Below are 25,412 nucleotides of genomic sequence, written 5' to 3'. Positions count from 1 at the left end.
GTCCTGGCAAGAAATAAGAGGGGCTGGTGCTGTGGTGTAGCAGGTAAAGCTGCTGCCTGCAATGCCAGCATCCTATATGGGCGCCAGTTTAATTCCTGGCTGCTCCACTTCTGATGCAGCTCTCTGCTATGGCCTGGGAAAGCAGCAGATGGCCCAAGTCCTTGGGCCCCTGCATCCGTGTGGGAGACCAGGAAGAAGCTGGCTCCTGGCTTCGGATCAGCGTAGCTCAGGCCATTGTGGCCATTTGGGGAGTGAACCAGCAGATGGAAGACCTCTCTGTTTCTCTCTCTCTCTCTCTCTCTCTCTCTCTCTCTCTCTGCCTCTCTGAAATTCTGCCTTTCAAATAAATGAATAAATCTTTAAAAAGAAAGAGAGGAAGGAAGGAAGGGGGGAGGGAGGGAGGGAAGGAAGAGTGAGCTAGGGGCCAGTGCTGTGGCGTAGAAGGCTAAGCCTCCGCCTACAGGGCCAGCATCCCATATAGGCACTGTTTTGAGTCCCTGCTGCTCCACTTCCTATCCAGCTCCCTGCTAATGAGCCTGAGAAAGCACCAGAGGATGGCCCAAGTACTTGGGCCCCGGCACTCATGGGGGAGAGTGGATGAAGCTCCCGGCTCCTGGCTTCAGCCTGGCCCAGCCCTGGCCGATGCAGCCATTTGAGGAGTGAACCAGCAGATGAAAGATTTATTTCTCTCTCTTTCCTTCTCTCTCTGTATCTCTGCCTTTCAAATAAATAAATAAATATTTTTAAAAAGAGCTAAACAAAGGCCATAAAATAGGGTAATATGTAATAATAGACATTTCCAAACTAGGATAAACAAGCAATATTGAACAATGATTCAATAATACCACCTATACATTGAAGCTTCCCGGCTCTTTTTAGCTATGTGCCTTCGGGAAATTTATTAAATTCTGTGTCCAAGTTTTCTTAGACCTAAAAAAGATACAGTAATAACGGGTTATTATTCTGACCTCATAGAATTAATATGAGTATTAATTGAATTAATAACAATAAAATTCTGTGCTTGCTTTGGCAGCACATATACTAAAATAACAATAAAATTCCTGGCTTCTAACTTGAGCTAGGAATTTTAGACTTACTACTCCCTATAAACCCACACATGATAGTTGCCCAGTGCTTGCTACATACCAGGCACTCCAACATGTGATGAGAATGTCCAATGAAGCAACTGCTCCAAGCACCTGACTCCCAGACACTAACACATATCAAATCCTTAAGACTTAGCTGGCCGGCGCCGCGGCTCACTAGGCTAATCCTCCGCCTTGCGGCGCCGGCACACCGGGTTCTAGTCCCGGTCGGGGTGCCGGATTCTGTCCCGGTTGCCCCTCTTCCAGGCCAGCTCTCTGCTGTGGCCCGGGAGTGCAGTGGAGGATGGCCCAAGTGCTTGGGCCCTGCACCCCATGGGAGACCAGGAGAAACACCTGGCTCCTGCCATTGGATCAGCGCAGTGCGCTGGCCGCAGCGCGCCGGCCATGGCGGCCATTGGAGGGTGAACCAACGGCAAAGGAAGACCTTTCTCTCTGTCTCTCTCTCTCACTGTCCACTCTGCCTGTCAAAAAAATAAAAAAAAAATTTAAAAAAAAAAAAAGACTTAGCTAACATTCAGTTCTAATGAGCATGTGAGGAAATAGGTACTTTCAGAGGTTTGCTAGTAGAATCATTAATAATTGCCATAACCTTTTGGAAGAGAGTTTCAGAGAGGCAGAGGCAGAGAGAAAGAGAGAGAGAGCCCGCATTAGCAGGAAGCCGGAATCAGGAGGCAGGTGTGTATCAAACCAAGTTTGGGACAGGGGCATCTTAATCAGAACCCACCCCAAGGTTGTTAATTTTTAAAAAAAAGATTATTTATTATTTGAAAGGCAGAGAGGCAGAGTTACAGAGAGGGAAAGGCAGAGAGAGAGAGAAAGAGAGAGAGAGGTCTTCCATCAGCTGGTTCACTCCCCAGATGGCCCAACAGCTGGAGCTGGGCCAGGCCAAAGCCAAGAGCCTGGAGTTGCTCCCACGTGGGTGCAGGGGCCCAAGCATTTAAGCCATCTTCTACCACTTTCCCAGGTCATAGCAGGGAGTGGGATAGGAAGAGGAGCAGTCAGGACTCGAACCAGCACTGCAGGTGGTGGCTTTACCGCTAAACCACAGCACCAGCCCCAAAGGATGTGAATTTTTATTGTTGCATCATTTGTAGTGGCTAAAAACAGAAAACAATCTAGCTTTCTAAATACGGTTAAATCATGCAATGAAGTATTATGCAGCTATCAAAAAGACAAATTTTATCTTTTGGCTTCAGGTGAACATATTAATTAAAAACAAAGCAAACAATAAATATCATGGATTTGTACACATAAGCCTAGAAAACTAAACTGTTTTACCTCAAAAGAGCGGAACGATGATGGAGGAAGGAAAAGTTATTATGTTGTGTTTGTTATTACCTTAATATCCTTTGAGTTCCTTTACAATTTCTACAACTTGTGTAATAAAAACAAACTCCAGTAAAATTGACAAAAAAACTGAGTGTTGGTCGACTGTTTGTAGGCAATAAATGCAGTTTAACGGCCACTAGTTGGAGCCCGGTGCGAGAGGCGGAACTTCTGTAATCTACTCCTGGCCACGCCCACTGTGCTTTGCCGGACGTTTTACCGGAGCCCGGGAAGGCCCTGCTTAACGCATGCGTAGTCACCTCAGCTCGTTTTATCCTCTGAGGGGCGCCTCGCCGCTCTGGATTTGACCCCTTCAGGCTACCGTCGTGGTGACCGGAACGGCGCTTGAGATTTACTTCCGGGCCTCCCTTTTGCTTCCCCCTTCCCTCCCTCACGTTTTTTTCCCCTCCCCCTGCTCCCGTTTCCCTTCAGTTTCTCTTTTTCTGGTGGAGGTCGGCTCCAGGCTCTGAGTCTGGGGTCTGGTGGATGCAGAAGAGCCCCTGAAGCTGGAAGCCCGGAGGTGTGAGGAGTACTGGTAATTGAGGTATTCGGAGACTGAACGCTTATCTGGGATGTTGTGGGAAGAGGTTGGCCGGGGTGAGAAGAAAGTCTTCCCGAGAGGCGAGCGGCCGCCGGACTGAGGGGGACTTGCAAATAAGTGGGATGCACCCCTCAAACGGGTGATGGGCCGAGGGTCGGTGTGTCGGCAAAGGAAAAATGGAGGCGCTGGGAACTGGCGCTAGGGTCGTACGGCGTTCTGGCATCAGTTTTGATTTAACCATTTGATCAGAAAATCAGTTAACGCTACTCTATGGGTTATTGGATTGTGGATATTAGGAAGCCACACTTTGTTTCCAGATTGTTTTACTTATCTTTTCTTGGGGAAATCTTTTCGCTGCAAGCTTTTGTGTTCGTAAATATTTTAGACTTAAAAAAAAATTGCACGGAAACGAAGTAATGTGTGGTAAACAAGTAATAAAAGAAAATGCCGCAGTACTGAGTTGAAATCAACTCCCCACTTGTGGCCAGGTTGTTCACATTAGGAATTACATGGCGCGTAAGATTTATCTTGTTAGTTAAGGAACACGACAGACAGATCACAGAAATGTGTTTCTCTGCAGATTGGTTCTCCTCGGTTTCTTAAAACATTTCCAGTAGCTCACTAATGCAAAAGGTTCTTAGTCCGGCCTGTTAGTTGATAGCGGATGGTGAGAACTTTACAAAATCTCAGCATCGGATTTTGGAGAATGAGGAGAGAGAACATAGGCCGTTGGGATAACAGGTAGCAGAGTAGAAAGCAGTTTTATCAGGAGAATGACATTCTGCTTTGTGATTATAATGTCTCTTTAGTTTTCTGTTCCATGCAGAGGACGGAAGCATGGCATCCCTGCCTGGGTGTATTGGCTTGGGTGCAGCCGCAGCCGCAGTGGAGTCGGAAGAGATTGCAGAGCTGCAGCAAGCAGTGGTTGAAGAGCTGGGTATCTCCATGGAGGAACTCCGGCAGTTCATTGATGAAGAACTGGAGAAGATGGACTGTGTCCAGCAGCGCAAGAAGCAGCTAGCCGAGTTGGAGACGTGGGTAATACAGAAAGAGTCTGAGGTGGCTCATGTTGACCAGCTCTTTGATGATGCATCCAGGTGAGGACTACCTGAGAAAGAGGAGACCTCTCCATTGGCAGACACTTTGAGTATAATTATTCATGATCCTGAACTAAGTACTTTATGCTTTACAAAGTACAGCTGTGTAGAATTTTACCTTATATCAAAGTGGTCCAAAATCTGACCTTAGAATTACCTATATAGAGAATTTTCATCTATCAAAGGCTAATATATCATTAGAAGTAGGTGAGCGACTTGAGTCACTTGCCCTTCTTGTACTTTATTTTTAAAATGTTTATTCATTTATTTGAAAGGCAGAACAGTAGAGAGATCTTCCATCTAGTTCACTCCCCAAATGCCCACAACAACTGAGACTGGGCCAGACTGAAACCAGGAGCCAAAAACTCCATCTGATCTCTTATGTAGGTTGCAAGGACCCAGTTTTGTGTCATCATCTACTGCCTCCCAGGCACATTAACAGGAAGCTGGATGGGAAGCAGAGTCAGGGCTCAATCCCAGGCACTGTGATATAAGATCCATTATCCTAAGAGGTGGCATAACTCACTGAACCACACTGCCTGCCCCTTTCTTCTTGTGCTCTATTTTAAAATAATTGCTTTGATTGCCTCATAAGAGCTTTTGGGGAATGAGAATTGTAAACAGTTACTGTATTAATGTAATTGTGGAACATCAATTAAGTTCCTAAACTTCCCCAGAAGATTTGCTTCCATTGCTCCACTTAGAATATGTTTTCAGAAGGCCGGCGCCGCGGCTCACTAGGCTAATCCTCAGCCTTGCGGCGCCGGCACACCGGGTTCTAGTCCCGGTCGGGGTGCCGGATTCTGTCCCGGTTGCCCCTCTTCCAGGCCAGCCCTCTGCTGTGGCCCGGGAGTGCAGTGGAGGATGGCCCAGGTGCTTGGGCCCTGCACCCCATGGGAGACCAAGAAAAGCACCTGGCTCCTGGCTCCTGCCATCGGATCAGCGCGGTGCGCCGGCCGCAGTGCGCAGGCTGCGGCGGCCATTGGAGGGTGAACCAACGGCAAAGGAAGACCTTTCTCTCTGTCTCTCTCTCTCACTGTCCACTCTGCCTGTCAAAAAAATAAAAAAAATAAAAAAAAAACTTATTAAAAAAAAAAAAAAGAATATGTTTTCAGATAACAAGGTGAGACCTTCTGCCACGTGTTCCATCATGTCCACGCTGGCAGTTGGTCACCCACCTCTGCAAATTTATTTTCTCTGAATAAATTCGGTCTGGCTGTTAAAAATAAATAAATAAATATATAGCGTTTAAAGCACAGCTGACCCCAAGTATCCGTGGGTTCTGTATCCATGGATTCAGCTGTGCTTGGAAAATAGTAAAAAAAAATTCCTTCTATACTGAACACGTGCAGGCTTTTTTCCTTGTTGCTATTCCCTTAACAGTACAGCCATATAATAACTGTTTACTTCACATTTACATTGTAAATGCATGACAACTATTTATATGGTAATTACATTTATTAGGTAATATTAATAATCTAGAGATGATTTAAAGTATACAGGAAGGTGTGCGTGGGTTATATGCAAATACTACACCATCTCATGTAAGGGGCTTGAATATCCAAAGGGGAATTCTGGAACCAGTCCCACATAGATACTGAGAGATGAGTTGACTATACTTTGGAGTTTTGAGGAATTAGTCTGAAGATGAAACTGCTACTTAAAATATTTTTTTGTGGGAAAAGCATCCTGAATTCTAAACCAAGACACTTTGCAATATGGTCCATTTAAGTTGAGGACAGTCTGTACTTAATTATATATGTAAATTCTAGTGGGTCCTATGCCTTTACTTTCTTTGCTGGCTTTGACCTTTTCTATATGTGTTCCAATATTAGGGCAGTGACTAATTGTGAGTCTTTGGTGAAGGACTTCTACTCCAAGCTGGGACTACAATATCGAGACAGTAGCTCTGAAGACGAAGCTTCCCGGCCTACAGAAATAATTGAGATTCCTGATGAAGATGATGATGTCCTTAGTATTGATTCAGGTAATTGATGAGGTTTTGGATAGGAAAGTCTAAGGACTGAAGTAGAAACACTGGAATATGGACAGTTAGAAGACAATAAGAGGTGAGAAACCATTGTCAGTAACTTGATATTACAAATTACTTGTCTAGTACAGAAAAAGTACAACATTATTAATATAGGTGTTGCTTATGTGCTATACCCTGATTGCATATCCCCCCCCCCCCCCCCCCCGCCCAGTTCTCTGTGATGTCTGTTCCGAATTCCTTTTTTTTCTTTATTGGTGGCTTAGTACCTGTGTATGTATCCAAAAACAATAGATTGGGATTTTTTTTTCTATTTTTAGAAGTTTTAATAAGATATTTACATACCATAGAATTAGTCCATTTTAATTGCATGATATGAGTTTTAGTACATTGATACAGTAATCTAATTTCAGAACATTTACATCTTCCCAGAAACTTCCATTTGCTAGTTTGCCCTCAGTATCCCTTGTTACCCCAACTGATCTGTTTCTTTTCTGTAGTTTTACCTTTTCTAGAAATTTCGTATAAATAGAATTATACAAAATCTAGTATTCTGGGTTCAGCATTTGTCACTCTTTTTGAAATTCATCTCTGTTGCATAATTGCGAGGTCTTAGGGTTAAGTATATGTTTGACTTGAAGAAGCTGTTGGCTATAGACAAAGCAGTTATACAGTTTTTCTTTCACACTAGTAAACTGAGAATTTCAAGACTACATTGTTGCTAGTACTCGTTGCTATTTTTCATCTTTAGCTTTTCTTTTTTTTCTTTTAAACGAAATTTGAGGCTTCTTTTTAGTGCAGCAATTTTTGTTTTCTGGTTTTGTTTCTTTTTTTTCCATCTACGTGAAAGGCAGAGTATCAGAGAGAGAGACAGAGACTGAGATCTTTCGTCTGCTGGTTCATTCCCCAAATGCCCACAAGAGCCAGGGCTGGGCCAGGTCAAGGTCAGGAGCCTGGAACTACATCTGGGTCTCCCGTGTAGGTGGCAGGGGCCATCATGTGCTGCCTCCCAGGATGTGGGATGTGGGAGGCTGGATTGTAGGCAGAGCAACTGGGACTCCATCTGGCACTCTGATGTGGAATGTGGGCGTCTTGAGCAGCAGTATAACCTGCTGTGCCACAACATCTGCTCCTGATTGTAGCCTTTCTAAGTGAAAGGCAAAGTTAGAGAGGGTGCATGGTGGTATCATGTTGTCATTCTAGTTTATGTTTTCCTAATAGCTAATGTTGAACTTTTTTTTTTTACTTTGTCATTTGCAAGTGTTCTCCCTTTTTAAAAAAATTGAATTTTTTTTATATACTTTTATTTATTTGAAAGGCCGAGAGAGAGAAGGAGAGCTATCTCCCTCTAATTCACTCCTCAGGTGCCAGCAATAGCCAGAGCTGGGCCAGGCTTAAGCCAGGAGTCAGAATTAAACCCAGATCTCCCACATAATTGACAGCTGCAGGAGCTGTTACTGCTGCATCTCAGGGTGTACATTAGCAGAAAACTGAAAGAGAACAGTCAAAATTAAAACCCAGGCACTCTGATATGGGATGTGGGCATTCAAAACAGTGGCTTAGCTGCTACACCAAACCCCTGCCCCTAAGAATACTTACATATTGTAGGGGCAATTTATATTTATCAGATACATCTTATAATTATTTTCTCCATGTGGCTAATCTTCTCGTTTTCTTAATTGTATCTTTTTTGGTAAAGATTTATTTATAATCTTATAATTTATAAATTTATTCATTTATAGATTATTTATAAATGCATAAATAAATATTTAAACAAAAAGCCAGATAATAAATATTAACAAAGAAGAAAAGATTATTTACTTTGAAAATCAGAGTTAGAGAGGGAGAGACAGAGGTCTTCCATCCACTGGTTCACTCCACAGATGGCTGCAAGGGCCCATGCTAGGGCAGACCAAAGCCAGGAGTCAGGAGCTTCATCCAGGTCTCCCACATGGGTGGCAGGGTCCCAAACACTTGGGCCATCATCTGCTGCTTTTCCCAGGCCATTAGCAGGAACTGCATAGAAGTGGAACAACTGGAACACAAACCAGCCCTCATATATGGGATGCTGACATCAGAGGCAGTGACTTTACCCATTGTTCCACAACACCAGTCCCAATTTTTCGACCACCATTTGTTAAAGCACTATCTGTTTAGTACCGATGGGCATTTAACCAAGCAGTTAAGATGCCAGCTGAAGCACTTGTGTTCCACATTGGAGTACCTAGGTTCAATTCTTGACTCCAGCACCTGACTCTACTGTCCTGCTGCTGCAGTCACTGAAGGGAATGATGATGGCTCAAGTAATTTGGTTCCTGACATCCACGTGGGAGACCTATATGGTGTTTCTGGCTCCCAGCTTTGGCTCAGTCCAGGAACCAGCAGGTAGATATATATGCACACATATATCTGCCTCTCGAAAAAATCGAAAAGATTTTAAAAACACATTGGGGGGCCAAATTGTGATGTAATGGGTTAAGCTGCTGCCTGTGTCCCATTTGGTCCCTGCGTCAAATTCCAGCTGCTCTGCTTCTGATCCGCTCACTGCTCATGGTCTGGGAAAAGCAGTGGAAGATGGCCCAAATACTTTGGTCCCTGCACCCACATGGGAGACCTGGAAGAAGCTCCTGGCTTCAGCGCGGCCAGATCATGGCCATTATGGCCATTTGGGGAATGAACCAGTGGATGGAAGATAGATTCTCCCCACTCCCCTTTCAAATAAATAAATACATCTTTTAAAATTAAAAAAAAAAAAAAAAAACTTATATGAGGATTGTTGCTGTGGCTCAATGAGTTAGGCTACCAGCCTGTAGTGCCAACATCCCATCTGGGCACCAATTCAAGTCTTGGCTGCCCCACTTTAGATCCAACTCCCTGCTAAAGCCCTGGGAAAACAGTGAAAGATGGCCCAAGCCCTTGGGCCCCCGCCACCCACATGGGAGACCAGGAAGAAGCTCTTGGCTTCAGGCTGGCCTAGCCTTAGCTATTGTGGTCATTTGGGGAGTGAACCAGTAGATGGATAATCTCTCCTTTCTCTGTCTCTCCCTTCCCCTCTCTGTAATTCTGCAATTCAAATAAATAAATCTTAAATAAAAAACTCATCTGACTGATCAGTAAATGGGCTAGTTCTGAATGCTGTTCTGTCATATTAATCTAAATGTCTAGCAGCATCACAGTGTTTTAATTACTATAATTTTATGGTAAGTATTGAAATCAATTATTGTTAAGTCCTGTACATTTATTTGTTATTTCATACATATTCTATATAAATTTTAGGATCAACTTGTCAGTTTCTAAAAACTTCCACCCATACACACACAGACACACACACACAAACACACACGACAACCTGCTAGGATTTTTTAATAGGGATTATATTAAATCTAGAGGTCAGCTGGGGAAATACTGCCTTTTTAACAGTATTGACTTATCCATGAAGATGGTATATCTCTCCAATTATTTAGGTCTTTGGTTTTTCTCAGCAATTTTTTTTTTTTTTTTTTTTTTTTTTTGACAGGCAGAGTTAGAGAGAGAGACAGAGAGAAAGGTCTTCCTTTTTCCTGTTGGTTCACCCCCCAAATGGCCGCTACAGCCAGCACTGTGCCAATCTGAAGCCAGGAGCCAGGTGCTTCCTCCTGGTCTCCCATGCGGGTGCAGGGCCCAAGGATCTGGGCCATCCTCCACTGCACTCCCGGGCCACAGCAGAGAGCTGGACTGGAAGAGTGGCAGCAGGGACAGAATCCAGTGCCCCAACTGGGACTAGAACCCAGGGTGCTGGTGCTGCAGACGGAGGATTAGCCTAGTAAGCCGCGGCGCCGGCCTCTGAACAGTGTTTTGTAATCTTGCACTTTTGTTAAATTTTTTCCTAAGCATTTTTGGTGCTGATGTGAATGAAATTATTTTCTTAGTTTTATTTGAGGATAAAGTTGATTCATTGTGTTAATCTTGCTGCCTGTAGCCTTAATTAAGCTTTTTTTTTTTTTTTTTTTTTTTTTGGGACAGAGTTAGAGAGAAAGGTCTTCCTTTCTGTTGGTTCACCCTCCAGTGGCCGCCGTGATGCGCTGATCCGAAGCCAGGAACCAGGTGCTTCTTCTTCCTGGTCTCCCATGTGGGTGCAGGGCCCAAGCACTTGGGCCATCCTCCACTGTCCTCCCGGGCCACAGCAGAGAGCTGGACTGGAAGAGGAGCAACCAGGACAGAATCTGGCTCCCCAACTGGGACTAGAACCCGGTGTGCCGGTGCTGCAGGCGGAGGATTAGCCTAGTGAGCTGCAGCTCTGGCCATCTTTTTTTTTTTTTTTTTTTTTTTTTTTTTTTTTTTTTTAAGATTTATTTTATTTATTTGAAAGGCAGAATGAGAGAAATTGATCTTCTGTCTGCTGGTTCACTCTCCCAAATGGCTGCAAAGGCTGGAGCTAGCTCAGGCTGAAGCCAGGAGTTTCATCCAGGTCTCCCACTTGGGTTGCAGGGGCCTACGTATTTGGGCCATCCTCCACTGTTTTCCCAGGGGCATTATCAGGGAGCTGGATTGAAAGCTGAGAGGCTGGGGCTGGCACTGTGCTGTAGTAGGCTAAGCCTCTACTGCAGCATCCCATTTGGGCACTGGTTCTTGTTCCAGCTGATGATATTTTCAGTCTTGTGAATATATGCATTTAAAAGAATTATCGGGACCAGTTGTGGCATAGTGGGTGAAGCCGCCACCTGCACCACTGGGATCCCATATGGACGCTGGTTGAAGTCCTGGCTGCTATACTTCCAATCCAGATTCCTGTTAGTGTGCCTGGGAGGGCAGCAGAGGATGGCCCAACTACTTAAGCCCTTATACCCACGTGGGAGACCTGGAGAATGCTCCTGGCTGCTGGATTCAGACCAGCCCAACTCCGGCTGTTGTGGCCATTTGATGGATGAAGCAGTGGATGGAAGATCTGTGTGTGTATGTCTATCTCTCCTTCTCTTTAACTCTGCCTTTGAAATAATTAAATAAGAGCAAAACAAAGTATTAAATGTGAGTTAAACTTCAGTTGAAATTTGGAATTCATTTGTTTCACTAGCCGTATTTCATGTGCACTTAGTGGTCAAATGCCAACAGATGGAACAGTGCAGATATAGAACATTTCTGTCATACATAGTTCCCTTAGTGCTATTCAAGAGTAAGCATTTTGGGGCTGGTGCTGTGGCTTAGCAGGTAAAACCCTTGCCTGCTGTGCCAGCATCCCATATGGATGGTTGAAATCCTGGCTGCTCCACTTCCAATCCAGCTCTCTGCTATGGCCTGGGAAAGCAGTAGAAGATGACCCAAGCCCTTAGGCCCCTGTACACATGTGGGAGACCCAAAATAGGCTCTTGGTTTTGGATCAGCCCAGCTCTGGCTATTGCAGTCATCTGGGGAGTGAACCAGTGGGTGGGAGACTTTTCTGTCTGCCTCTGCTGTAACTCTGCCTTTCAAATAAATAAATAAATCTTTAAAAAAAAAAAAAAAAAGTAGGGCCGGAGCCGCAGCTCACTAGGCTAATTCTCTGCCTTGCGGCGCTGGTACGCCGGGTTCTAGTCCCGGTCGGGGCGCCAGATTCTGTCCCGGTTGCCCCTCTTCCAGGCCAGCTCTCTGCTGTGGCCAGGGAGTGCAGTGGAGGATGGCCCAAGTGCTTGGGCCCTGCACCCCATGGGAGACCAGGATAAGTACCTGGCTCCTGCCATTGGATCAGCGCGGTGGGGCCGCAGCAGCCATTGGAGGGTGAACCAATGGCAAAAAGGAAGACCTTTCTCTCTCTCTCTCTCACTGTCCACTCTGCCTGTCAAAAAAAAAAAGAAAAAAGTAAGCATTTTGAGGTTGGCATTGTGGCACAGTAGGCTAAACTGCTGCCTGTGATGCTGGCATCTCATATTGGAGCACTGATTCAAAGTCCCTCTTGCTCAATTTCCAATGCAGCTCCCTGCTAATTTGCTTAGGAAAGTACTTAGGCCTCTGCAACCCGTATGGGAGACCTGGGTGGAGTTCTGGTACCTGGCTTTGGCCTGGACCAACCCTGGCTATTACGGCCATTTGGGGAGTAAACCAACAGATGGAAAATCTCTCTCTCTCATTCTGCCTTTGAAATAAATAAATAAATCTTTTGGGGGAAAAAAGAATAAATATTTTTGCTTCATTCATTTTCCACATTTTATTTAAATTGCATTGATTTTAGTCGTAAGAATTCAGATACAGAATGAAAACTGCAAATCCTCTGGACCAACACCTGTCCGAGTAACTTATCCAAAAGTAAGCACTGTCATTCATTTATTGTGAATCTTTCCAGTCTGTTGAGTACTTATATATATATATATATATATATATATGTACTTATATATATATTTCAAGTATTATTGATAATGCCTCCATGATAACTCTTTAAATAACTTAGATCTTGATTTCTTGGAAATTCTTGTAAGTCTTTTACACTCAGTAGAGTTCTTTTCATCTGTAGGTGATGCTGGGAGCAGAACTCCTAAAGATCAGAAGGTGGGTAATGGAAGAGTGAGGGATGAGAGTATGAAAGTGGGAAGAACTTTTGGCTGACCATCCTGTCATTTTAACCATTGACATGTTCACCCTGTCATCAGCCCTGTAAGTTTTAGTCCTCTAATAAACGTTATAAGAATCCAAAAAGGTATTAACAAGAGATGCACACATGGACAGGCACTGTGGTGCAGTGGGTTAAAGCCCCAGCCTGCAGCGCTGGCACCTCATATGGGCACTGGTTCAAGTCCTAACTGCTCTACTTTGATCTAGCTCTCTGCTAATATACCTGGGAAAGCAGTGGAGAATGGCCCAAGTGCTTGGGCCCCTGCACCCACATGGGAGAACCGGAGGAAGCTCCTGGCTCCTGGCTTCAGATTGGCTCAACTCCGGCCATTGCAGCTTCACCATGTGGGGAATAAACCAGCAGATGGAAGACTTCTGTCTTTGCCTCTCTCTCTGTAACTCTGTCTTTCGAATAAATAAAATAAATCCTTAAAAAAGAGATGCACACACTGGTGCTGTATGAAAATAAAATTTAGCAGTGTTCAGCTATTTGAGATTAGTCTACAAAATCTTCCTAAAGTTGATTTCTGAACAAGGTTTATAAGAAAAGACAATATTGCTTGAGATTCCATGCATAACTCATTCCATTTTATTTTTTGAAAGTTAGGTTTTTTATTTTCAAGTTATTTCTAACTCATGCTACAAAATTTGTTTCCCTCATTACCGTCCCTGTAGCTCCGTGAAGCTATGGCTGCTTTAAGAAAATCAGCTCAAGATGTCCAGAAGTTCATGGATGCTGTCAACAAGAAGAGCAGTTCCCAGGATCTACACAAAGGTTAGGGTCATGAAGTATCTGGTATAGATGGAAGGTGAATTTCTGTAGAGATTTAATAGATAAAATTGATTTGCTTTAGCATTTTCAGAATCCTTTGTTACCTGTTAGTAGAAGCTGGCTGTATGGCCATGTCAGTATATGATTATATGTGATTTTATTTTTCCTTGTTATCACTTAAAGTGTTTTTGATCAGCTGGTTGTGATATGCCAGACTTACTGTCCTCAGTACTTGTCAGGTCCCAATTATGCTGATGCTGGTTTTCTAGTCTGTGATGGTTTTATCTTAATATCTTTTTATTTTTTTACATTTAGGCATTTTCCAAGCCCTTGTTTACTTCTTCAACATGTAGATTTGGGGGGGGGGAGAGTAAATTGGACTCGCATAGAGATCTGAGGGAAGCTTTATAGAATGGGCTATTCATAGATATCACCCAGGAAAATGTTTTATAGATGCTACTTAGTATCTAATGAGTGGCCTTATTTCTACTGTTAAGAAATTGGGAACATTACGTTTAGGTGAGACATTCTTGAATTACCTGTGTACTTTTGTTATTCAAGTTTCTCCTGTTAGTACAGTGCTGTGTTTCTGCCCTTGGCCAGGGGAAGCACCAAAGTGGCGAAGGATCAAAGATAGCCTCATTTTCCCTGATTACTGTACTGTCATTTTTACCTTTCCATTTTTTATATTGGACCTGTGGTGGAGCTGGTTAAAACAACTTGCTTTCTTCCATAGGAACCTTGAGTCAGATGTCGGGTGAACTGAGCAAAGATGGTGACCTGATAGTCAGCATGCGGATTCTGGGCAAGAAGAGGACCAAGACGTGGCACAAAGGCACCCTGATTGCCATCCAGACGGTCGGTATGTTCCAGCTAGAGGGAGCACTGCTGCAAGGGCACCTGCAGGTCTCCATGCTGTTTGTTTCCTTTCCCTACAGCCTTTGCCTTTGTATCTTACAGAGCAGCCAGAAGCTCCTCAGAAACTGACAGCTTTTTAAAAAAATTTGTTTCTTTCCCTTGTACTCAGGGCCAGGGAAGAAGTACAAGGTGAAATTTGACAACAAAGGAAAGAGTCTGCTGTCAGGGAACCATATTGCCTATGATTACCACCCTCCCGCTGACAAGCTGTTCGTGGGCAGTCGAGTGGTGGCCAAGTACAAAGATGGGAACCAGGTCTGGCTCTATGCTGGCATTGTAGCCGAAACACCAAACGTCAAAAACAAGCTCAGGTACTTGGGCAGAGGATTATAAAGGGAGTAGAGGCCAGGAGCACAGCACCTCTAGATCCCACAATTAGCTTTTGTGTTCTTACTCCCCAGTGGCCAGAAACCCTTTCTCTTTCTTTGTCAGAGGAACCAAATAAGTGAACTGTTTTTCTTTTTCCTCTTATTTTTCTGTTAAGGAGAAAACTTGGAGAAAAACTAGGAGAGTAATCAAAATTGATAAATGATGAGGAGAATAGGAAATTCATGTAGAAGCAAGAAATGGAGATAAAAGGTTAGCAGCATAGGACTATGTTAGAGGAACAAGAATAAGTGGATTTTATAAAAGTGGGGATGCATTGGTTAGATTAAAAGAAAATTCCTAACTCTTATAAGGAAGGAAGTGGTAGTTCTCTGTAGTTCCTGCTATGATCCAGAGGCCTGGGAGCTCACGTTGGTCCCGGGGAATGTCATAGCCCCCAGACCTTTCTAACGCTAGTCATCCTTTCCAGGTTTCTCATTTTCTTCGATGATGGCTACGCATCCTATGTCACACAGTCTGAACTGTATCCCATTTGCCGGCCATGTGAGTGTCCTCCTACCTTCCCTAGCTCTATTGTTTTCTCCTCTACTTTGTGTTTTTTCTTAAGATTCCCAGTTTTTAAAAAAAAAGTCCCAGTGTTTTGAATGCTTCAGTCTCAAAAGAGTATAAATTTGATTGATGTCCTTTGGGAGGTACAGTTTGAATGTTTATCTCTAAGGCTGGATATTAGTAGCCAAAGAGTGAGACACTAGAAGATTATGACTGACTTTGGGTGGGCTGCTCATATTACACATGGATTTTGCTTTCACCTCTAAGTGATGTGGGTTTGAAGTTTTTCACTTCTGTGCTAGTCTTCTGTATAATCTGCAGTCTGTACAGTGCTTTCCATAGAAGCAGTGCTAGATGGAGCTTTAAGTGTCCTCCATGCTCACTACTCTGGCTTAGTAACAGACTCCTGCCACAGCCTCTGTTTTTACTTACAAAAGAGTTAGCTGACACTGCTGTGTTTCCACATAGTATGGCGGTAAACACATTCAGAGTCCTCTAAATACAGGGCAGGCATTTGGCCTGGCGGTTCAGATACTCCTTGATTTGTATGTACCTTTACTCATTAGGTTCAGTACTTAGTCTTGGTTTTGCTTCCCTTGAGGTTATGGTTCTTCCTTTATTTTTTCTCTCCCTCCCTACTTGAAAAATACCAAATGTCTCCTTGCTGTCCATTTTTTCCTATTGCAACATGGCCTGCCTGCCCTCTCTTAGCTCTGCTTCTTCCTTGGGACAGTGAAGAAGACTTGGGAGGACATAGAAGACGTCTCCTGCCGAGACTTCATAGAGGAGTATATCACTGCCTACCCCAACCGACCCATGGTGCTGCTCAAGAGTGGACAGCTTATCAAGACTGAGTGGGAGGGCACATGGTGGAAGTCACGAGTTGAGGAAGTGGACGGCAGCCTAGTCAGGATCCTCTTCCTGGTACTGTTCTTTCCTAGAATTCTGGAGACAAGAGGCTAAGGGGTGGGGCATAAGAAACTATAATGAGATGATTTTATAGTTACTCCATAGCTTCCCTCTTTTTTTGGGGGGGAAGATTTATCTATTATTTATTTATTTTAAGATTTATTTATTTGAAAGGCAGAATTATAGAGAGGTCTTCCATTTGCTGCTTTCACTCCCCAGACAGCCATAACAGCCGAAGCTGTTCCGATCTGAAGCCAGCAGCCAGGAGCTTCCTCCAGGTCTCCCACTCGGGTACAGGGGCCCAAGCACTTGGGCCATCTTCTACTGCTTTCCCAGGCCATAGCAGAGAGCTGGATCAGAAGTGGAACAACTAGGACTTGAACCACCACCCATATGGAATGCCAACACTGCAGGTAGCAGCTTTACCTGCTACACCACAGTGTCAGCCCCAGAAGATGTATTTATTTGAAAGAGCAACAGAGACAGAAGGAGAGAGAAAAATCTTCCATCCATTGGTTTATTCTCCAGTTAGCCACAATAGCCAATTCTGGGCCAGGCTGAAACCGGTAATGGGAGCTGCATCCTGGTTTCCCACATGGTAGCAGGGCCCAAGCACTTCCACTGCTTTCCCAGGTACATTAGCGGAGTTGGATCAGAAGCAGAGCAGATGGGACTCAAGCTGGCACTTTGGTAAGGGATGCCAGTGTCACAAGCAGTGGCTGAACCTCCTACACCATAGTGCTAACCCAGCTTTCCTTTCTTATCCTCTTATTTGTTCTCCATGTCTTTGGTCAAATTTTACTTTGCCTTTCTCTTGGTTTTATATGGATGGTTATTCAAAATTAGTTTCCTAAGACCAGTGTTGTGATATAGTGAGTATAAAGGTGCCACTTGCAATGTTGGCATCCCCTTTGCACACCAGTTCATGTCCCAGCTACTCCACTTCCAATACAGCTCCCTGCTAATGGCCTGGGGAAAGCAGCAGAAGATGGCCCTAGTGTTTGGGTCTCTGCCACCTACATGGAAAACCTGGATGAAGCTCCTGGCTTCTTTTTTTGGCTTAGCCAGGGCTGGCCATTGCAGCTGTTTGGGGAGTGAACCAGCTGGTAGAAGATCTCTTTTTGTCTCTGTCTCTCTTGGTAACTCTGACTTCGAAAATAAATAAATATTTAAAAAATAAACAGCAGGCCGGCGCCGCGGCTCAATAGGCTAATCCTTCGCCTAGCGGCGCCGGCATACCAGGTTCTAATCCCAGTCAGGGTACCGGATTCTGTCCCGGTTGCCCCTCTTCCAGGCCAGCTCTCTGCTTTGGCCCGGGAGTGCAGTGGAGGATGGCCCAAGTGCTTGGGTCCTGCACCCCATGGGAGACCAGGAGAAGCACCTGGCTCCTGCTGTCCCATCAGCACGGTGCGCCGGCTGCGGCGGCCAATGAAGGGTGAACTGACAGCAAAGGAAGACCTTTCTCTCTGTCTCTCTCTCACTGTCCACTCTGCCTGTCAAAAAAATAAAAAAATAAATAGCAAAAAAATTAGTTTCCTAAGTTTAATTATGATACCAACCCATGCATAGTTTTGATGTTTTTAGAGAGCTTTTCCAGGGTGAGGGTTTTGGTAGCATGATGGGACAAAGAAGATGGATTGAGGAACTGGAGTTCTTGATGATCTTTCGAGGCTCAGTTTAAGTCTTAGATCTCTTAGGCTCATCCTTTTTCCCTCCTCAAAATTAGATTTCTTCTCTCTGTGTTATCTCAGCCTTTTGTTCCTAAGGCCTTATAACCACTGCGATACTTCTTAACACTCAGTCATCTGTCCTTCCTATAATTTCTTTTTTTTTTTTTTTTTTTTTTTTGACAGGCAGAGTGGACAGTGAGAGAGAGACAGAAAGGTCTTCCTTTTTTTTATTTTTTATTTTTTATTTTTTGACAGGCAGAGTGGACAGTGAGAGAGACAGACAGACAGAGAGAAAGGTCTTCCTTTGCCGTTGGTTCACCCTCCAATGGCCGCCACGGCCGGCGCGCTGCGGCTGGCGCACCGCGCTGATCCGATGGCAGGAGCCAGGAGCCAGGTGCTTCTCCTGGTCTCCCATGGGGTGCAGGGCCCAAGCACCTGGGCCATCCTCCACTGCACTCCCTGGCCACAGCAGAGGGCTGGCCTGGAAGAGGGGCAACCGGGACAGAATCCGGCGCCCCGACCGGGACTAGAACCCGGTGTGCCGGCGCCGCTAGGCTGAGGATTAGCCTAGTGAGCCGCGGCGCCGGCCAGAAAGGTCTTCCTTTGCCGTTGGTTCAACCTCCAATGGCCGCCGCGGCCAGTGCGCTGCAGCCGGCGCACCACGCTGATCCCAAGCCAGGAGCCAGGTACTTATCCTGGTCTCCCATGTGGGTGCAGGGCCCAAGCACTTGGGCCATCCTCCACTGCACTCCCTGGCCACAGCAGAGAGCTGGCCTGGAAGAGGGGCAACCGGGACAGAATCTGGCGCCCCGACCGGGACTGGAACCCGGTGTGCCGGCGCTGCAAGGCAGAGGATTAGCCTAGTGAGCCGCAGCGCCGGCCCCTATAATTTCTTAATGAGTGTATTCTTTTTTATTTCTGATACCTGTCATGGAACCTGGTACCTAAGTTTATTGAAAATATAGGGCATTCAGGGTTCACTGGGGAGATTTCCCAGGTAGGTGGAATATTCTCCACAACTGACAGGACAGATTCTACCTTTAACCTGTCTCCCCCACCCCCATTCTCCTGTCTCCCCAGGATGACAAAAGATGTGAGTGGATCTATCGAGGCTCTACACGGCTGGAGCCCATGTTTAGCATGAAGACATCTTCGGCCTCTGCACTGGAAAAAAAGCAAGGGGGACAGTTCAGGACACGTCCAAATATGGGTACGTCCTGAGAGGTACCCAGGGGAGGGAAGATACAGCCAGACAGCAAAGGAGACCATATACTGTGGCTACCCTTTGTTCACTGTGGTGGCACTGCAGACTCAGTGGAAACACAGGATGTGTGCCCTGAGTTGTTTCCAGTAGTGTTGATGGATTTGTGGTGCTCCCTCCATATGCTGTGGCTCTGATTCATCCTAAACAATCACGTGAAAGTCTGATGAAGTTTTCTTAGGTTAGGATGTAGCAGTTAGCACTCTATATAATTGTCTGCTTTGAGTATTGTTTGTAGTTTTTGCTTTTGTTTCCCTGTGTTCCCGCAATATCTGATTTCCTCTTCCACCAATGCTGTTTGGTCAAAAATAATTTTTTAAAGTGTGACATAATTAATAAATGATGTAAATTGCCTGAGGCAGGAAGATTAAAAGTATTATTTAAGTACAAAAACAGCAATATACTGGCCGGCGCCATGGCTCAATAGGCTAATCCTCTGCCTTGCGGTGCCAGCACACCAGGTTCTAGTCCCGGTCGGGGCGCCGGATTCTGTCCCGGTTGCCGCTCTTCCAGGCCAGCTCTCTGCTATGGCCCGGGAAGGCAGTGGAGGATGGCCCAAGTGCTTGGGCCCTGCACCCACATGGGAGACCAGGAGAAGCACCTGGCTCCTGGTTTCAGATCAGCGTGATGCACTGGCTGTAGCGCGCCGGCTGTGGCGGCCATTGGAGGGTGAACCAACGGCAAAAGGAAGACCTTTCTCTCTCTCTCTCTCTCTCACTCTCTCACTCTCTCACTGTCCACTCTGCCTGTCAAAATTTAAAAAAAAAAAAAAAAAGCCGGCACCGCGGCTCACTAGGCTAATCCTCTGCCTTGCGGCGCTGGCACACCGGGTTCTAGTCCCGGTTGCCCCTCTTCCAGGCCAGCTCTCTGCTGTGGCCAGGGAGTGCAGTGGAGGATGGCCCAGGTGCTTGGGCCCTGCACCCCATGGGAGACCAGGATAAGTACCTGGCTCCTGCCATCGGATCAGCGCGGTGCGCCGGCTGCTGCGGCCGTTGGAGGGTGAACCAACGGCAAAGGAAGACCTTTCTCTCTGTCTCTCTCTCACTGTCTACTCTGCCTGTCAAAAAAAAATTTAAAAAAAAAAAAAAAAAAAAAAAAAACCAGCAATATACTAGCATCTCCAGTCACGGTATATGGGAATTGAGTCTTCATATACATTTAATGTTTCTTTTTTTAATATTTATTTATTTATTTGAAAGTCAGAGTTAGAAAGAGAAGGAGAGGCAGAGAGAGAGAGAGAGAGAGGTCTTCCATCCGCTGTTTCACTCCCTAATTGGCTGCAACGGCCAGAGCTGTGCTGATCTGAAGCCAGGAGCCAGGAGCTTCCTCCAGGTCTCCCATGTGCATGTAGGGGCCCAAGGACTTGGGCCATCTTCTACTGCTTTCCCAGGCCATTGCAGAGAGCTGCATTGGAAGTGGAGCAGCCGGGTCTTGATACTGGCACCCATATGAAATGCCAACACTGCAGAGGCGGTGACTTTACCTGCTACGCCACAACACTGGCCCCTTAATGTTTCCATTGCTGCTTTTTGTACTGTATAAGTTGAGAATCAGGTGTGTGAATGAGAACAAGTCACACAGCTTTCATCCTCTCAGCGATCAGTTTCCTTTTTCCTGTAGGTGCGGTGAGAAGTAAAGGCCCTGTTGTCCAGTATACACAGGATCTGACCAGTACTGGGACCCAATTCAAGCCAATGGAGCCCCCACAGCCTACAGCCCCACCTGCCCCACCCATCCCACCTACTTCACCTCTGTCGCCTCAAGCAGGTGACGCTGAGTGAGTGCTATTTCTTGTTTTTTTTTTTTTCCTTCAGTTTCTTTCATATTACATTTCCTGCATCCCTTACTATATGATCTATTCTCGAATCTCCTAGAAGCTTGGAAAGCCAGCTTGCTCAATCACGGAAGCAGGTAGCCAAAAAGAGCACATCCTTTCGACCAGGATCTGTGGGCTCTGGTCATTCCTCCCCTACATCCCCTGCACTCAGTGAAAGTGCCCCTGGTGGGAAACCTGCAGTCAACCAGACGTATAGGTGAGAAAAAGCTTGGGTTGTCAGGGGGCAGGTTGGCGATATGAGCTGAGTAGAAAGTCCTTGGCTCCAAGGGGGTTAGGTTAAGGGTGTGATGGTAAGGAGTTTGGACTTAAAAAGGAAGCTTTCGCTTTAGAAGCTTTTTAGAAAGTAAGAATAATTGAATTAGGAACTTGGTACCTGGAAATATGTAATCACCAGTAGGCTTTTAATAAAACTTGTGTTTTCTTTTTTAAAGATTTACTTATTTAGTTGTTTGAAAGATAGCTACAGAGAGAAAACAAAAGGGGAAGGATCTTTCATCTGTTGATTTACTCCCCCAATGGCCTGGGTTGGGCCAAGCTATCACCAGAAGCCAGCAACTCCATCCTGGCCTCCCATGTTGGTGGCAAGGGCCCAGACACTTAGGATATCTGCCAGTGCCTTCCTAGATGTGTTAGCAGGGGGCTGGATCACCAACAGAGCAGCTGGGACTCTTAACTGGTGCTCTGATAGTGGATGCCAGTGTCACAGGTGGTGGCTTAACCCACAGCATCACAATTTCAGCCTGTTTGTTAAACTTCTTGCTATCATTGCTGTAATAGAAAGAAAATACTGTAGTCTCTTTCCTTGAATCCTAGGAGCTATTAAGGACTTTGGTAGAAGACTGACTTCTTCTTCCATAATTCACGGGCAAATACATTTTAGGAAAAGGTGTACTGTTGAAAGAGAGAGAGATAGCTATCAGTCAGTGACAAGTAACCAATTTTCATTATTCAGGTTTGTTACGGCAAGGCAAGATCTGACTTTCTTGTGTCATCATTAGTGTTAAGGGCACAGCTACTTAAAAGATGAAAGAAATGGCTTCGCGAGCTGGAGGGGTATTTATACAGTACGAACACCCTGGTTGCCTTCTTACCTCATCTTTTGCATCTCATTTGCAGGTCACCTTTAGGTTCATCAGCCTCTGCCCCAGCACCCCCGGCTCCTCCAGCACCCCCAGCACCCCCAGCACCCCCAGCCTTCCATGGTATGCTGGAGCGGGCCCCTGCAGAGCCCTCCTACCGTGCCCCCATGGAGAAGCTTTTCTACTTACCTCACGTCTGCAGCTATACTTGTCTGTCTCGGATCAGACCTATGAGGAATGAGCAGTACCGGGGCAAGAACCCTCTGCTGGTCCCACTACTGTACGACTTCCGGCGAATGACAGCCCGGCGCCGGGTTAATCGCAAAATGGGCTTTCATGTTATCTATAAGACACCCTGCGGCCTCTGCCTTCGGACAATGCAGGAGATTGAACGCTACCTTTTTGAGACTGGCTGTGACTTCCTCTTTCTGGAGATGTTCTGTTTAGATCCATATGTTCTTGTGGACCGGAAGTTTCAGCCCTATAAACCTTTTTACTATATCTTGGACATCACCTACGGGAAGGAAGATGTTCCCCTATCCTGTGTCAATGAGATTGACACAACTCCTCCACCACAGGTGGCCTACAGCAAGGAACGGATCCCTGGCAAGGGTGTTTTCATTAACACGGGCCCTGAGTTTCTGGTCGGCTGCGACTGCAAGGATGGGTGTCGGGACAAGTGAGTTGGTGGAGGAATTGCTGCTCCTGCCACAGTTTCTTGTGGTTGCCTTTCTTTTCACTTCTTTTGCTTTCTGTCGGTATTGCTTTCTCCACCTCCCTTCACCTCCTTCCTCAGCAGGAACTCCAGCCTTAAGGCCACCATGAAAGCTGTGAGGTAGGGAGACTGAAGTCCAACAGGCCCCAGTGAGTAACCCCGGGTACCTGTGCTTTATGTTGTTTCTGATTTATTTATTTATTTAAAAGGAAGGGTGACAGAGGAGAGAACTTCCATCTAGTTAACTCCCAAAATGGCTGCAGTAGCTGGGGCTCGACCAGGTAACAGCCAGGAGCCAGGAACTCCATCTTGGTGTACTATCAGGGAGCTGGACTGGAAATGGAGCAGCTCTGAAATGGAATGCTGGCGGCAGCTTGACTCTCTGTGCCATCCTGCTGGTCCCTGTTTGCTTCTCTGATTCTCCCCCTTTTCCTGTTTCTCTCCATCATACTTCCAGTTGCCACTTTGTTTCGTTCTGTCTCTGTTTTATTCTCACTCTGCCTGTTTGTTTCATTCTATCTCCTTGTCTTTCTCTGTTGGTACTCTGAGAAAAAAAGAAATTTATTACTACATCTCCATCCTTTTATTATTTCTCAACACTGTAGTTGTCATATCCTTCTTACACAGGTCTAAGTGTGTCTGCCATCAGCTAACTATCCAGGCTACTGCTTGTACCCCAGGGGGTCAGATCAACCCTAACTCTGGCTACCAGTACAAGAGACTAGAAGAGTGTCTGCCCACAGGGTAAGTGTCAGGGGATTGGCTACCTCAGAGATTGAAGAGCATTTTCTTATTTTTCTGTGCTTAAAGGAACCATCAGAAATATAAAAATTGGAACAAAAAATAGAATACAGAAACAGATATTTTATTAATTTTAAATTTATATAGCATGTTTTTTCTTTTGGCTTTCTTTGAAATGAGAATATAGAATGATTGAGTAGTATCTAGTAATTTCTTGTTGTGGGAAATGATCTTAATTTCATAGCTGTATGAATGCATTAACCAAGTGTGATTTACTATAGCAAGTGAAATGTGTTCAAAGAAGTAAGCAGGGATTTGATTATATAGGGCTTTGTAAGCTAGAATAAAAAATTAGAATCAAGTTTATGGTACAGTAAGAAGGATTTTGGAGGATTTTAAGCAGGCAAGTGATGTGATCTGCCTTTTCAGGGTGACTCTGGCTCCTTTGCAGAGCATATTTCTTAGGGCAACAAAAGCAGGATTTGCAAGACAGGTTAGGGGATGATTACAGGAATATAGGCAAGGGAAAGGTAGTAGTGAGTGGAGTTTATACTAGAATGAAGGTGGCAGTGGAGATGAAAGATTTGGGATGCCTTAGGAGGTGAGCTACAGAACTTGGTAGATGGACTGGCATAGGAGGGAAGGAATGGAATCAAGGACAATTTCTAAATTTGCTTGAACAACTAAGTAGATGTTGTCACCTTTTACTGAAGGATGGGTGTCAGGACAAATGAGTTGAAATTTGAGTGAAATTCAGCTTTTGTTTTGGTCATCTTAAATTTTAGAAACTTCTTGGGGAATCTAAGTGGAAATGTCAAGAGGCAATGGAATTTTCTGGAAAGAGGTATGGGAGCTGGACAAAAAGGTTTAGTGATTATCAGCACAAATGTAATATTTAAAGCTTGCACGTGTTCCCCTGGAGAGAATGTTGACAATAGAGAAGGAGGCCCAGGAATAAGCCCTGGGTGCTCCAACATTGGGTGGGTGAGCAGAGGAGGTGAGGCAGCATGAGAGACAGAGAAGGACAGGTCAGAGAAAGGACAGACAACAGAAGAGAAGGAGGTGTCGTGGTAAGTTGGTGTATATGAACATGTGACTAACAGATCCAGTGTGCAGATATATAATTAACAGAAGAGGAGAAAAGCATTGATTAAATAGTTTAGAAATTTGGTCATAATTGAAAAGTGTGTAATTCCCAATTTAAAGGGCCAATGAGGTCTTAGCATAATAAGTGTAAATAAATTCCACTGAGATAGGAAAAAAATGAGAACACTGAGGATAAAGAACAAATCCTAAAAGCCTCTAGAAGAGTGAAATAGACCACATTAAAAAATAGATTTGGGGGCCAGCGCTGTGGTGTAGCGGGTAAAGCCGCTGCTTGCATTGCCAACATCCCATATGGGCGCTGGTTCAGATCCTGGCTGCTACACTTCTGATCCGGCTCTCTGCTATGGCCTGCAAAAGCAGTGGAACACGGCCCAAGGTCTCGGGCCCTGCACCTGCGTGGGAGACCTGGAAGAAGCTACTGACTCCTGGCTTTGGATTGGTCCAGCTCCAGCTATTGTGGCTATTTGGGGAGTGAACCAGTGAATAGAAGACCTCTCTGCCTCTGCCTCTGCCTCTCTGTAACTTTGTCTTTCAAATAAATAAATAAATCTTAAAAAAGTTTGAAATTCTAGCCTTTCCAAAATAACACAGGAAGCTAGAGGGCAATTAATTATTCAAAATTCCAAAGGAAAATTATTTCCAACATAGAATTCTAAACTCAATTGTTAAAATAGGCTAAGGATATTTTTTAGATGCACTGTAAAGTTGTTCATTATTTTTCTTTTCAAAAAGTACTAACAAAAGGAAGGGAAGAAAAAGTTACTGGCCATATTTACCAAAATGAGGAGAAAAACCCAAGAAGAGGGAGGTATACAGTTCAGGGGACACAGAGTACAACTCAAAAGAGGAGCATAGGAAATCCCCCCAGATGATAGTGGGGGGAAGGAGGACATCCAGCTGACAGCCTAT

At 45.1% G+C, this 25,412-nt stretch overlaps 2 protein-coding genes across 10 annotated transcripts in view; one reads left to right on the top strand and one right to left on the bottom strand.

Moving 5' to 3' along the window:
• ARNT (aryl hydrocarbon receptor nuclear translocator) overlaps positions 1-2,467 on the bottom strand; it is a 110,807-nt gene extending 108,340 nt beyond the window's left edge. The window contains exon 1 of the mRNA XM_051856015.2: positions 2,445-2,467. The gene's annotated coding sequence lies outside the window, so the exon portion shown is untranslated. The remainder of the gene's footprint in view (positions 1-2,444) is intronic.
• Positions 2,468-2,688: 221 nt separating this feature from the next.
• The window catches only part of SETDB1 (SET domain bifurcated histone lysine methyltransferase 1), a 30,832-nt gene continuing 8,108 nt past the window's right edge, over positions 2,689-25,412 (top strand). Inside the window, exons 1-14 of one of the 9 annotated variants that reach the window (XM_008264468.4) lie at positions 2,689-2,976; positions 3,783-4,070; positions 5,906-6,057; positions 12,521-12,555; positions 13,294-13,393; positions 14,127-14,252; positions 14,418-14,619; positions 15,105-15,178; positions 15,918-16,108; positions 18,844-18,973; positions 20,645-20,801; positions 20,899-21,057; positions 21,978-22,619; positions 23,283-23,399. In XM_008264468.4, the coding sequence (XP_008262690.1) occupies positions 3,811-4,070; positions 5,906-6,057; positions 12,521-12,555; positions 13,294-13,393; positions 14,127-14,252; positions 14,418-14,619; positions 15,105-15,178; positions 15,918-16,108; positions 18,844-18,973; positions 20,645-20,801; positions 20,899-21,057; positions 21,978-22,619; positions 23,283-23,399 (2,345 nt within the window). In that variant the 5' untranslated portion in view covers positions 2,689-2,976; positions 3,783-3,810. Of the gene's footprint in view, positions 2,977-3,782; positions 4,071-5,905; positions 6,058-12,520; positions 12,556-13,293; positions 13,394-14,126; positions 14,253-14,417; positions 14,620-15,104; positions 15,179-15,917; positions 16,109-18,843; positions 18,974-20,644; positions 20,802-20,898; positions 21,058-21,977; positions 22,620-23,282; positions 23,400-25,412 lie in introns of those variants that run through there. The other 8 variants (XM_008264469.4, XM_070077716.1, XM_002715576.5 and 5 more) reach the window with 8 other exon arrangements.

The sequence above is a fragment of the Oryctolagus cuniculus genome, chromosome 7 (genome assembly GCF_964237555.1).
Source record: "Oryctolagus cuniculus chromosome 7, mOryCun1.1, whole genome shotgun sequence".
In the NCBI taxonomy this organism is placed as follows: Eukaryota; Metazoa; Chordata; class Mammalia; order Lagomorpha; family Leporidae; genus Oryctolagus; species Oryctolagus cuniculus.
The sequence above is the reverse complement of the archived record's forward strand: the minus strand, read 5'-3'. Positions and strand labels throughout refer to the sequence as shown.